General features: G+C 41.9%; 1 protein-coding gene across 9 annotated transcripts in view; it reads right to left on the bottom strand.

The window, feature by feature from the left end:
* Positions 1 to 281: 281 nt before the first annotated feature.
* The window catches only part of bptf (bromodomain PHD finger transcription factor), a 32,792-nt gene continuing 18,571 nt past the window's right edge, over positions 282 to 14,502 (bottom strand). For 5 of the 9 annotated variants that reach the window (XM_083567128.1, XM_083567125.1, XM_083567126.1 and 2 more), the window contains 11 exons: positions 14,172 to 14,386; positions 9,362 to 9,641; positions 7,042 to 9,194; positions 6,774 to 6,856; positions 6,450 to 6,675; positions 4,316 to 4,602; positions 3,911 to 4,084; positions 3,623 to 3,815; positions 3,435 to 3,519; positions 2,893 to 3,079; positions 282 to 1,089 (listed from right to left, as the gene is read on the bottom strand). In XM_083567128.1, the coding sequence (XP_083423254.1) occupies positions 1,053 to 1,089; positions 2,893 to 3,079; positions 3,435 to 3,519; positions 3,623 to 3,815; positions 3,911 to 4,084; positions 4,316 to 4,602; positions 6,450 to 6,675; positions 6,774 to 6,856; positions 7,042 to 9,194; positions 9,362 to 9,641; positions 14,172 to 14,386 (3,920 nt within the window). In that variant the 3' untranslated portion in view covers positions 282 to 1,052. Of the gene's footprint in view, positions 2,129 to 2,892; positions 3,080 to 3,434; positions 3,520 to 3,622; positions 3,816 to 3,910; positions 4,085 to 4,315; positions 4,603 to 6,449; positions 6,676 to 6,773; positions 6,857 to 7,041; positions 9,195 to 9,361; positions 9,642 to 14,171; positions 14,387 to 14,502 lie in introns of all 9 variants that reach the window. The other 4 variants (XM_083567127.1, XM_083567131.1, XM_083567132.1 and 1 more) reach the window with 2 other exon arrangements.

The raw sequence follows: 14,502 nt of genomic DNA, 5'->3' as shown, positions 1-14,502 counted from the left end.
AGCACAAATCTCCACAAACACACTCCATAGTGAACCATCTTTTCAAAAGAGTGAAGATTATAACAGCAAATGTATGAATCATAAAGCACACATGAATGTGTTTACATAACTCTTTGATCATTTGGCCACGTACAAGGCTTTTAGCACAATTAGTAAAATATCATTTGAATATTATCATATTTATCATATCAAACATAAAAGCTTATGATAAGACCTCAAGAAAACCATAAAAAGTAGCAGATATTTAATAATAATAATAATAAAAAAAATGAAGACATTCATCAGTGTGGGAAAGACAACTCTTTCCATTTATTTACGATTCATATACATCAATAATTCAACTGTATTACAAAAGGAAAAAAAAAGAAAAAGGAAGAAGAGACATACAAACAGAATGCCTTTCAACTGATCTTGGTTTTTCAGCTGTTTCAGTGACTCAGGCATGAAACAGCAAAAAACCTGCACCGGAATAAGGTTTCCTCTTTTTCAGGCATCCTGACCTCTAATCCACCACAAAACCAACTGCTTGTCAAACACAGTCAGTCGTGTCCAGGATCCACCTAATTCTTGCACATCACATGAAAACATGTCATTGTCTATTGTCATGAAAGGTATATGTAGACCTGGACCCTCGATTATGCAAACAGGATTAAAAAAAAAAAAAAAGAAAGAAAAAAACAAACAAAAAAAACAGGAGGTTCATCCAAAAGTCATTGATTTGAGGTAACAAATGTTACAAAATGCTTCATGTAATCCCTCCGCTGCCCGTTCACTCCACAGTCAGAGAGCAGGGGGAGTCAAAGAGATGCTGCTTTAAACACTGCAGTCATGTGCGTTGCTGGTCGACTGGGGAAGAACCGTCAGTTTGTGTTAAAAGAGAAAGAAAATGGAGAATGTGTAGGGCATATCCTTGACTTAGAAGATGCCTGGTTCCCTTGGATTGACTGTTCAAAGTTTACCACCAATTCCCACTCAACCCCACCCCCCTCAAAAAAAAAAAGAAAGAAAAAAATCCTTTAGAGACGTGCGTTAGCACCACGTGTGGTTGTATTCTATGAAGCTGAAGACTGTAGTTTGTTGTTATGAGACCTACAGAATACAAAAGAGAGCAAACTGAAGTGAAGCTGTTTGATGTTTTTTATTGAAGAGCGGACATGACACGAGAAAAAGAAAAGAAAACAAAACGAGACAAATAAATGAAATGAGACAGATATCAAAAGCACACGTATGCAATGACTGAAGGGTGATGAGCTGAGACATGGCAGCCATGGTGGCATAAAATCAGCAAGAAAATCCTTTTTGTCCCTTAATTTTTTTTGAACGGAATCTTTTCTGTAAGTAATTTTGTAGATAAATATGGGTCACCGGCATAAAAAAAAAAAAAGATGTGAAATATCATGGTATAGCAACACTACACAAAATATTCAATTATCCAATTCTTTATCACCATATTTTTTTTTTTTTACAGTAAAATCCTTCACAAAAGGAATTCAAACCAGAATCTGCCATGTTTTAAATACAAGCTTTTTATTACTTTTCCACTGTCAAAATATTGCAGATGAATAATGAACAAGATTTGTTCTCCTCTGAGAACACATGACGGAACCAACTCACTGATCCGGGACGAGAGGATGAACCGGAAAAGGCTGCATCAGAGACTAATCCACTTCATCTTACAATAAAATATACAAAATATTTCACCGGTGCCAAAGTAAACACATTTGAGGAAAACAAGGCATTGTTGTTAGGCATATACAAATAAAATATCATAATTACCAGTACTTGAACATTATTAACAAGAGCGTTAATAAAAAACAAACAAAAAAACAAACAAAAAAACCCCATTTAAAATAAAAATGATCAAGACATATCTTTTGTTTTTGTTGTTACACCACATGGCTGCCATTCTGTGACTGTCAATGTAGCCATGCTTGGGACACTTTTGGGTTGTAATGATTCATCGTCTCCCCCCCCCACCCCCCCATGAAAAATATTACTGAATTAACTTAAATATAAAAATCGTGGAGTTTCAGCTGCTCATAAAACAGCAAGGTTCTTGAATCTATAAAAGAGAAACTCCACCCCTTCAGCATAGACTCCATCTATACGTCAGACTCAAGACATCAATCTGCAAAAGAAGAATGAGTGACGTGAATGACGTGCACAACACCGAGATGGAGCAAAAGCGCACGGGACATTTCAGACGCTTAACTACGCACGATGTCGGCATGCGGATTCGCGTTAAGGCCCCAAATGAACGCAAACAGTGAAAGTTAAATTATTAATGAGAAATCTGCTTGGTTTTAAAGTGCCCTGTGTATTGGTATGAGAACTGTGATTTGATTATATACGCCAACGCAGTTCCTTTTGAAACAGAAACAAATATTTCACCCTCTAAGCAAATCGAAGCAGACTAAACCAACAGGAGTTGATCAAATCTGCTAAATACGAGGATTAGATTGAGCCCGTAGTTGAATCCAATTATTCAAATATCAGGCTCATTATTTAAATGTGTCCTAATACAAACTACAATTATATCCATCCCATTATTAATTATGAGAGGGAGGGACAAATGCATTTAAGAGAGCAAACTGATTGGACACAAACTGTACAAGAACAAGATGAAAGAAAATAAATAAATAAACAAATAATTCCAGACACTGTAATCTGAAACACATTCGTTATAAACGCATATAAAAACAAGGCGATTTTTTTTGTCTACGGTGCTAAATAAGACTATAGTACTAAAACACCAACAAGGGCACTTTAAAACTGCATCACCAGTTAAAACCCAGCGAGCACACACATGCAGTGAGATCTAAGACGGAAGAAAACGTTTAGGTGATATATGAAAAAAGGTTCGACTTCTGTGCCACCAGAAGACTTTCCTACCTGCTTGCTTTGAAAGCTTTGAGCTTCTGTACAAAGAAGGATTCCAAGAACTCGGCACACTGGTAAAAAGGTGAGTCGCTGGGGTTGTAGTAGCGGCAGTTGTCGAAAATTTTGGTCATGTCCGCTACAAATTCAGTTAGCTTGCTGTAAAACCGTTTCTGTATCCTCTGTTCCATCGTGGAGAGATCTATAGGCGAGAAAGGAAATGATTTGGCATCCTGGAAGTTGCAATTCACATACAGCGATGTTGGAACGTAACCTGGATCATGTCCACAGACAATTCTATAAATGTTTATCTGCTTATATCAGCTGCACTTTTACTTCGACCAGAGTAAGTTTTCTTTCTTGCCCAATTCATTTCTATGCACAGGAGCAGCTAAAAAAGTGGAGGAAATCCCACAAACAAACAAGAAAAACTGAATATGCGTGTTGCTGTGCCAACTATGTTGCTACGGGCTACAACAGCGTAACCTCACAGTTTTGCCACAAGACACAAACCCACTGTGTGTTATGAGATTAAAACGCATGCCAAATGCTCTTACCCATTGGTTCCTTTATGACCCCATAATAATCTGGAGCATCATTAGGGTCCACTGGTTCCAAAAACGGCCATGCCATTTTGTGGGCCTGAAGGTCAGACGAATACAGACTTATTTTCAGCAACACAAAACCATAGCATTTACAAAGTGTAAAAAAAAATTAATAATAATAATTCTGAACGTTCAGTCACCTGTAAGGAGCGGAGGATTCGCTTTAAACCCTCGTAATCCTTATCTGTGAGCGGGGACAAGACGGTCATGGCCTCCTCTGTAGACTGGCACTGAGGGCACACATATTCATCTATGTGCGTCGCCTCACTCTGCAGAATGCCCACGCAGCGTCCATGGTACCAGTTCTGGCAGCGATCACAACCAATGTAGAACCTAAACACAAAATCAGAAGCATGTATCAACCTCAAAAATGCATAATGATAATAGTAAATTGTTGCAATATTTAGATAAACAAACAAATCACATACTGGGATTCATCGTATGGTGTTCTGCAAATGCAGTAGAGCTCCTCTGAGCTGCCTTCCTGTGCTCGTTTACATTCCATACAGATGTAATCATCCATCTTCTTGGCCTCTTTCTCTGTGATGCCCACACACTCACCATGGTACCAGTTTGAACAGAGATCACAGCCAATATAAAACCTGTAACCAAAGAAACAAATCCACAATGTTTTATCACCACATACTGACAATAAGTGACAATATAAAAAATGTTTTATTGTTTATGACCACATGGAATATGTGGCTTATTTTAAACCGGGTTATGAATTTGATTATGAACTAAAACAATTTTTTTTGAAAGAAATCATCACCTGACGAACATGCAAAACTTTGCTAATATTCAAACTTAATGCTTCGACATGAGGTTCTTACTTGGATTCGTCGTAGGGCGTTTTGCATACGCAGTACAGTTTTGTGTCTCTCTTGCTGTCCTTCGATGAAGTGGAGATCATCTTCTTCTTCTTGCTCTTAGACAAAACGGCATCGCGATCCTCGTCTCGTTTGCGTTTGTGGCTGGAGGGGGGTGAAGTGACCGTGGAGGAGTGCGTGGAGAGTGAAGCTGCCTGAGCACTAATGGCTGTGGCAGCTGCTTGAGATGCTGCCGCCTGAGCTTTCTCCTTCTCTTTCCTAAGCTTGTTTAGATCTTTCCTTAGCTCCTCCTGAAAGTAACAGGGAAACAGGAATGTAAGCGCAAAGAAGGAAAAAAAAAGTTAAATACTGAAGCACTAATTAAAATTGCGGACAACTGCCCAGTTTTTTACTACATCAATTAACTAAGGATAATTCTTCTTCTTCTTTCAGCTGCTCCCATTAGGGGTCACCATAGCGGATCATCCGTCTCCATACCCCCGTCCTCTACATCTGCCCCTTTAAAAACAACTACCTGCATGTCTTCCCTCACCACATCCATAAACATCCTCTTTGGCCTTCCTTTTTTCCTTCTTTCTGGCGGCTTCATTCTCAGCATTCTCCTACCGATATACCCCACGTCCCTCCTCTGCACATGTCCAAACCGTTCCTCTTCATTCCCCTTCTCTCTAGCACGTACCTGTCCATCACCACTGCAAACAGGAAAGGGCTCAGAGCCGATGCAGTCCAACCTCCACCTTGAACCAGTCTGTCGTTCCTACTGCACACTTCACTGCTGTCACACTGTCCTCATACATGTCCTGCACCACCCTCACATACTTTTCTGACACACCTGACTTCCTCATACATTACCACAACTTCTCTCTTGGCACCCTGTCGTAGGCTTTCTCTAAATCCACAAACACACAATGCAATTCCTTCAGACCTTCTTTATAATTCTCCATCAACATTCTTAAAGCAAATAATGTGTCTGTGGTGCTCCTCCTCAGCATGAAGCAATACTGCTGCTTACAGATGGCTGTAGTTACTGCAGGTCTGCACATCTCCCTTATTCTTAAAGATCGGTACCAGCAAACTCCTTCTCCATTACTCAGGCATCCCCTCACCTTCCAGAATCCTGTTAAACAATTTGTTAAAAACTCCACTGCCATCTCTCCTAAATATCTCCATGCTTCTACAGGCATGTCATCTGGTCCAACCGACTTCCTCTTTACTAATCCTATTCACTTCCTGCTTCACCATCTCCACATCATCCAACCTTCTCTCTCTTTTATTTTCCCCATTCATCAGCTGTTCAAAATACTCCCTCCATCTTCTCAAGACACTCTCCTCACTAGTCAACACATTTCTATCTCCATCCTTTATTGCACTTGCAGCACATCCTTTCCAGCTCGTTCTCTCTGCCTGGCCAATCGGTACAAATCCTTTTCTCCTTCCTTAATGTCCAACTTCACATACAGCTCCTCATATGCCTTTTCCTTGGCTTTCGCCATGTCCCTCTTGACCTGCTGCCGCATCTCCCTGTACTCCTGCCTACTTTTCTCATCACTCTGCAGATCCCAATTCTGTTTTGCCAACCTCTTTTTCCTAACCTCTTTTTCCTTATGCTTTCCTGCACTTCCTCATTCCATCACCATGTTTCTGTGTCTTTTTTTTCTATTTCCAGATGTCACACAAGTACCTTTCTAACAGTCTCCTTTATCACTTCTGCAGTAGTTTTCCAATCATCCAGCACCTCTTCACCACCACCGAGCCCCTGTCCGACTTTTCCCCTTAATCTCACACTACAGTCTTTCTCCTTCAGTTTCCACCATCTTATTCTTCTTTTAGTCTACACTATCCTCTTCTTCACCTCCCAAACCATCCTACAGACCACCACCTGATGCTGTCTAGCTACACTGTCCCCTACCAACCCCTTACAGTCTCTAATCTCCTTCAGGTTGCATCTCCGGCATAGAACACAGTCCACCTGTGTGCACCTTCCTCCACTCTTATACGTCATAACTAAGGATAATAATTAATTTCAATACAAAATGTTCTTACCTCTCTCTTATATCCTACAATTACACTATAAGCCTTTATTTGAACTGTATGTATTGAGGGTTATCTAATGTTAGGAAAAAAGCAATGCTCTCACCTGGACCTCCACCTGTAACTCCTTATCTAGCAGAGCTCTTTTCTTCAGGATCTCAGCTTTCAGCTGCTCTTTGTGTTTAAAGAGCAGGGCCGAGAGCTTGCTGGCGTTCTGTTTGCTGCGCTTTTGCTCCACGGACTCCTCCCGCTTCCGTTTTTTGGCTGCCTGCTTTTCATTTTTGTCAATCTTATCCAGTATGAACTTCATCACCTGGTTACACACGATCATCCTGTATAGAGGAGCATACACCCCAGAGTTAAACAATAGATCAAAAGCTTTGTCATAATGATAATAGATGCGAGGAGCATAATATAGTTTTTTTTTTACCGCTGATTCTCCTCCCTCTCTGCAGGAGTCATTGCTTTCTTCTGCTTTAAGTGCTCTATGACTGCATTCTGCTTCATGACCACCTGGATCCAGAGTCAAATCATTACCAGTAGTAATCTAAATCAACACTGAATTTGTTTAGCAAAATACCCTACATCTTATGGCACCACACAAATGTATTTTTTTTATGCCCTAATAACTTTTTAAAAAATCTTCTGGGTGCAGATGTTTTAGTTACTGTTCATTAACACATCTCCCAATTCCGTACCTGTTTCTGCAGCAGCTCGCTCTGGCTGGCAGCCTGCTGAGCCTGCTCCTTCTTAGCCTCTTGCTGCTTCTTCTTCTGTTGCTGCTGATCTCGCAGCTGCTGGATGCGCTGGAGTTGCTCCTGGACACTGGTTGTTTGAATAGTCACCACATTTTGGATCTGATGCGTTTGAACCTGGCTTGCACCCTGCTGCTGGATCTGTATAGGGAGCTGCAGTTTGATTTGCTGGGGAAGGGTGCCATGCTGGGCCTGAAGCTGCGCTGCCACTTGGTTCTGGATGTGGGACAGGACTTGCTGCTGGATTCCCGGAACATTTAGGAGCTGGGCAGGGAGCTGGATCTGAGGATGAACCTGAGATACTGTGGTCTGAGTTACCTGTGGGGCTACAGCAATGGAGGCTACTTGTGTTGGGGGTGAAGTCACTGGGGCTACATGAGACACAGGTAAGGGGGAAGTGGGCTGGACAGGGGTTGGAGCAGGCAAATTAAACTGTGATTGGGTTTGTGGCTGTGTCTGAAGTTGTGGCTGCTGAGTTGGATGTTGCAGCTGGGAATGTACCTGGGGTTGCTGCTGAGGCTGAGCATGGAGTTGAGGTTGTTGCTGGGGTGAAAGTTGTGGTTGGGAATGGAGAAGGGGGTTCTGTTGAGGCTGAATCTGGAGTTGGGGTTGTTGGGGCTGAATCTGGAGTTGGGGTTGTTGGGGCTGAAGCTGGGGTTGGGGCTGTTGGGGCTGAAGCTGGGGTTGGGGCTGTTGGGGCTGAAGCTGGAGTTGGGGCTGTTGGGGCTGAAGCTGGAGTTGGGGCTGTTGGGGCTGAAGCTGGAGTTGGGGCTGTTGTTGTTGAAGCTGGAGTTGGGGTTGTTGTTGTTGAAGCTGGAGTTGGGGTTGTTGTTGAGGCTGAAGCTGGATTTGGGGTTGTTGTTGAGGCTGAAGCTGGAGTTGGGGTTGTTGTTGAGGCTGAAGCTGGAGTTGGGGTTGTTGTTGAGGCTGAAGCTGGAGTTGGGGTTGTTGTTGAGGCTGAAGCTGGAGTTGGGGTTGTTGTTGAGGCTGAAGCTGGAGTTGGGGTTGTTGTTGAGGCTGAAGCTGGAGTTGGGGTTGTTGTTGAGGCTGAAGCTGAAGTTGGGGTTGTTGTTGAGGCTGAAGCTGAAGTTGGGGTTGTTGTTGAGGCTGAAGCTGAAGTTGGGGTTGTTGTTGAGGCTGAAGCTGAAGTTGGGGTTGTTGTTGAGGCTGAAGCTGAAGTTGGGGTTGTTGTTGAGGCTGAAGCTGAAGTTGGGGTTGTTGTTGAGGCTGAAGCTGAAGTTGGGGTTGTTGTTGAGGCTGAAGCTGAAGTTGGGGTTGTTGTTGAGGCTGAAGCTGAAGTTGGGGTTGTTGTTGAGGCTGAAGCTGAAGTTGGGGTTGTTGTTGAGGCTGAAGCTGAAGTTGGGGTTGTTGTTGAGGCTGAAGCTGAAGTTGGGGTTGTTGTTGAGGCTGAAGCTGAAGTTGGGGTTGTTGAGGCTGAAGCTGAAGTTTGGATTGCTGATGGGGCTGAAGATGAGGATGGGATTGCTGCTGAGTCTGAAGTTGTGGTTTGGACTGGGTTTGCTGCTGAAGCTGAAATTGTGGCTGGGGTTGTGGCTGCTGTTGAAGCTGAAGTCGTGCCAGGGGTTGTGGCTGCTGTTGAAGCTGAAGTTGTGCCTGGGGTTGAGGCTGCTGTTGAAGCTGAAGTTGTGCCTGGGGTTGTGGCTGCTGCTGGGGTTGAAGTTGCTGAAGGGGTTGGATTTTGGCTTGCTGTTGAGACTGGATTTTATGCTTTATTTGGGGTTGTGATGGAACTTGGTGATGCAGCTGGGTCTGAAGTTGGGGTTGGGACTGGATTTGGGGTTGTTGCTGTAGCTGGCCTTGAAGCTGTAGTTGGGTTTTGGCTTGCGGCTGGGTTTGCTGCAGCTGGGCTTGGGGCTGGCTTTGTGGTTGGGACTGAGTTTGAGATTGGATTTGGGATTGTGGTTGCAGTGGGGCCTGTGGTGAAGAAAACTGAGTGTGCAGGGTTGGAACTAGAGCAGATGATGTTGATGTTTGGGATGTGGTAGCTGGCTGTAATGTGGGTTGGGATTTAGAAAGAATAGGTGGAGATGAGGGAAGGCTGGAGAGTTGAGCGACCTGGGCTGCAGGTTGTATTGCTAGAAAAGAATCAGACACAAACACTTTTTTTTTATCTTGAAGCCAAATACAACTTAAAATTTCCCTGGCTTTAAAACAATTTCCCTCAAGGAACAATACCCGTGTTTGTCTCAGAATCCCTCATTATAGAGAAAAAACACCTACATAGATGTATAGCATATCTTACCTGGACGTGTAGGAGTGGTAAATCCGGCGGTGGTAGTAGCCGTGCTGCTGCTTGCTGGAGTGGCTGAGGTGTTGGGTGTGGACACAATTGGACCTGGAGTAGCTGGTGCTGGTGCCATAGGAGTGAAGAGAAAGCGCTGCACCTGGCCGTTTGGCATAGCTGCTTGCATAAGCTGCTGACCAGGGCCTGGGATCACGGTCACACCCTGTGGGATAACCTGCAGCTGCCCTGTTGTCTGCCCCTGACCCTGGATTACCACAGTCAGACCTGGATTTCCACCCTTTATATAGAGGAAGAAAAATAAGGTTCAGATCAGTTGATTAAATGAAGGATATTTTAAATAAGTAAGTAAATAAGTAAATAAATAAAAGGCTATGGGAACTCCAACAGCTATTTAGGAGGTATTATCCATGATGTTACATTGTCAAAAGCATAAACTGAATGTGTCTAATACAAAGGTTATAAATGTAAAATTTTAAAATGGGGAAAGAAAAAAAAGAAAAGTTACTCTTAGGAAGGATCGCTATATGGCTCGTCGGAATCAAAATGTTATTAAGTTCAGGATTTGCACGATGTTGACTGACATCTGCTGCTCAGAGTTCTGGCCTTTCAAGCACGTGGCACTGTGATGTCACAGAGGTAACTTATTATGAATGGTAATCTGTGAATCTCCCTCTAGTGGTGAAGCGTGAAAATACAACGAAAGGGGAAAGCTTTCCTACAGTTTCAAAAATATATACAGGTAATATATAAAGCACAGCAAAAACTCCAGTTATATTTTATGGATGTTATGCACCTATGTTAAATCACCTTTTAAAGTGAATGAATAAATAACGGAAAATAGGAAATAAATGTGACCTGAATTTAATTTCTGCTATTCACTAGATGATTAATGTTTGAAAGAGTTTTGCTTTGTGCTCAAAGTCATGCTACTTCCAGTGAACTGCAATGAGGAATAATTTAAAAGCAAAACAACAATATGAATAAATGAATCAGTTAAAAAAGCACAGCAACAAAATGTCTTTAAAGAGTCATGTATTGAAAAATATGAGATTCTTTTTATTTTTAATCAACAACTTAGTTTTTCACTACTGTAGTAGAACAACAATCGCTTTGGTTTTCCATTTTTATCCGAGCAATAAACTAATCATCACTGCCTGCCTTCTACAACTATATTTTGCAAGATTTGATTTTCAGAGTTGTCTCACTAATGTGGGATTTAAAAAAAAATAGCATTTTTTGTAAGCAAGATATATTTTGTCTCTAGTACATACTGGCCTTAGTTTGAGTTAACTGTACAATTCTCTCTCTCACACACACACACACACACACACACACACACACACACACACACACACACCACAGACCAAAAGTTTGGACACACCTTCTCATTCAAAGAGTTTTCTTTATTTTCATGACTATGAAAATTGTAGTCACACTGAAGGCATCACAACTATGAATTAACACATGTGGAATTATAAACATAACAAAAAAGTGTGAAACAACAAAAAATATGTCATATTGTAGGTTCTTCAAAGTAGCCACCTTTTGCTTTGATTACTGCTTTGCACACTCTTGGCATTCTCTTGATGAGCTTCAAGAGGTAGTCACCTGATATGGTTTTCACTTCACAGGTGTGCACTGTCAGGTTTAATAAGTGTGATTTCTTGCCTTATAAATGGGGTTGGGACCATCAGTTGTGTTGTGCAGAAGTCAGGTGGATACACAGCTGATAGTCCTACTGAATAGACTGTTAGAATTTGTATTATGGCAAGAAAAAAGCAGCTAAGTACAGAAAAACGAGTGGCCATCATTACTTTAAGAAATGAAGGTCAGTCAGTCCGAAAAATTGGGAAAACTTTGAAAGTGTCCCCAAGTGCAGTCACAAAAACCATCAAGTGCTACAAAGAACCTGGCTCACATGCGGCCCGCCCCAGGAAAGGAAGACCAAGAGTCACCTCTGCTGCGGAGGATAAGTTCATCCGAGTCACCAGCCTCAGAAATCGCAAGTTAACAGCAGCTCAGATTAGAGACCAGGTCAATGGCACACAGAGTTCTAGCAGCAGACACATCTCTACAACAACTGTTAAGAGGAGACGGTGTGAATCAGGCCTTCATGGTAGAATATCTGCTAGGAAACCACTGCTAAAGAAAGGCAACAAGCAGAAGAGACTTGTTTGGGCTAAAGAACACAAGGAATGGACATTAGACCAGTGGAAATCTGTGCTTTGGTCTGATGAGTCCAAATTTGAGATCCTTGGTTCCAACCACCGTGTCCTTGTGCGACGCAGAAAAGGTGAACGGATGGACTCTACATGCCTGGTTCCCACCGTGAAGCATGGAGGAGGAGGTGTAATGGTGTGGGGGTGCTTTGCTGGTGACACTGTTGGGGATTTATTCAAAATTGAAGGCATACTGAACCAGCATATATTTTTCAACAGGACAATGACCCCAAACACACCTCCAGGCTGTGTAAGGGCTATTTGACCAAGAAGGAGAGTGATGGGGTGCTGCGCCAGATGACCTGGCCTCCACAGTCACCGGACCTGAACCCAATCGAGTAATCAAAGCAAAAGGTGGCTACTTTGAAGAACCTAGAATATGACATATTTCAGTTGTTTCACACTTTTTTGTTATGTATATAATTCCATATATAATTCCACATGTGTTAATTCATAGTTTTGATGCCTTCAGTGTGAATCTACAAGTTTCATAGTCATGAAAATAAAGAAAACTCTTTGAATGAGAAGGTGTGTCCGAACTTTTGGTCTGTACTTTATAATATATATATATATATATATATATATATATATATATATATATATATATATATATATATATATATATATATATATATATATATACACACACACACACACACACACACACACACACACATATACACATACACAGTACAGACCAAAAGTTTGGACACAAGAAAGATTTTATATATATATTATATATACAGTGAGGAAAATAAGTATTTGAACACCCTGCTATTTTGCAAATTCTCCCACTTAGTAATCATGGAGGGGTCTGAAATTGTCATCGTAGGTGCATGTCCACTGTGAGAGACATAATCTAAAAAAAAAAAATCCAGAAATCACAAAAATGATTTTTAAACTATTTCTTTGTATGATACAGCTGCAAATAAGTATTTGAACACCTGTCTATCAGCTAGAATTCTGACCCTCAAAGACCTGTTAGTCTGCCTTTAAAATGTCCACCTCCACTACATTTATTATCCTAAATTAGATGCACCTGTTTGATCGTCGTTAGCTGCATAAAGACACCTGTCCACCCCATACAATCAGTAAGAATCCAACTACTAACATGGCCAAGACCAAAGAGCTGTCCAAAGACACTAGAGACAAAATTGTACACCTCCACAAGGCTGGAAAGGGCTACGGGGAAATTGCCAAGCAGCTTGGTGAAAAAAGGTCCACTGTTGGAGCAATCATTAGAAAATGGAAGAAGCTAAACATGACTGTCAATCTCCCTCGGACTGGGGCTCCATGCAAGATCTCACCTCGTGGGGGTCTCAATGATCTTAAGGAAGGTAAGAAATCAGCCCAGAACTACACGGGAGGAGCTGGTCAATGACCTGAAAAGAGCTGGGACCACCATTTCCAAGGTTACTGTTGGTAATACACTAAGACGTCATGGTTTGAAATCATGCATGGCACGGAAGGTTCCCCTGCTTAAACTAGCACATGTCCAGGCACGTCTTAAGTTTGCCAATGACCATTTGGATGATCCAGAGGAGTCATGGGAGAAAGTCATGTGGTCAGATGAGACCAAAATAGAACTTTTGGGTCATTATTCCACTAAACGTGTTTGGAGGAAGAAGAATGATGAGTACCATCCCAAGAACACTATCCCTACTGTGAAGCATGGGGGTGGTAGCATCATGCTTTGAGGGTGTTTTTCTGCACATGGGACAGGGCGACTGCACTGTATTAAGGAGAGGATGACCGGGGCCATGTATTGCAAGATTTTGGGGAACAACTTCCTTTCCTCAGTTAGAGCATTGAAGATGGGTCGAGGCTGGGTCTTCCAACATGACAATGACCCGAAGCACACAGCCAGGATAACCAAGGAGTGGCTCTGTAAGAAGCATATCAAGGTTCTGGCGTGGCCTAGCCAGTCTCCAGACCTAAACCCAATAGAGAATCTTTGGTGGGAGCTCAAACTCCGTGTTTCTCAGCGACAGGCCAGAAACCTGACTGATCTAGAGAAGATCTGTGTGAAGGAGTGGGCCAAAATCCCTCCTGCAGTGTGTGCAAACCTGGTGAAAAACTACAGGAAATGTTTGACCTCTGTAAAGGCTACTGTACCAAATATTAACATAGACTTTCTCAGGTGTTCAAATACTTATTTGCAGCTGTATCATACAAATAAATAGTTAAAAAATTCATACATTATGATTTCTGGATTTTTTTTTTTAGATTATGTCTCTCACAGTGGACATGCACCTACAATGACAATTTCAGACCCCTACATGATTTCTAAGTGGGAGAACTTGCAAAATAGCAGGGTGTTCAAATACTTATTTTCCTCACTGTATATATATATATATATATATATATATATATATATCTCAATATATTAACTTAATTCTCATACTTTGATATACTATACTTAATACTTTTTTTTTTATTTACTTATTTTAATCCTTATATTCTATTTTTTCTTGTTTACTGGTTGGACAGTTGCAAAAAGCATTTCACCACTTGTACTCTGTATTTATGTGTATGTGACAAATAAAATTAAATTTTGAATCATACAAACATATACAAACTATACAAACCTGAGCGCCTTGTGTGAGCTGCGTTAGCTGGGCCAGGGTTAGTTTAACTTGGCCTTGCTGTGGTCGTGTGCTGCTGGGCGTCTGTGGTGTCTGGGACTGCCCAGTGGTGGAGGGTCGAGGGGAAGAACCCACCACCTGTGTTGGGCCACTGCTGCTCACAGCCTTTGACACCGGTGTTCCTCGAATAATCTGAGTTACCACCTGCTGACCCTGACCTGAGAAACAATTAGACAAAACTAGAAAAAGCTGGACAAAGCAACAAGCAGCTCTCGATGGCATCATACTGGACTTGCAAAAGTCAATATGAAATGCAACTATTAGGTGAGGAACA

The sequence above is a fragment of the Silurus aristotelis genome, assembly GCF_946808225.1.
Source record: "Silurus aristotelis genome assembly, chromosome: 17".
Taxonomy (NCBI): domain Eukaryota; kingdom Metazoa; phylum Chordata; class Actinopteri; order Siluriformes; family Siluridae; genus Silurus; species Silurus aristotelis.
Note: the sequence above shows the minus strand (reverse complement) of the source record. Positions and strands in the feature narration are given on the sequence as shown.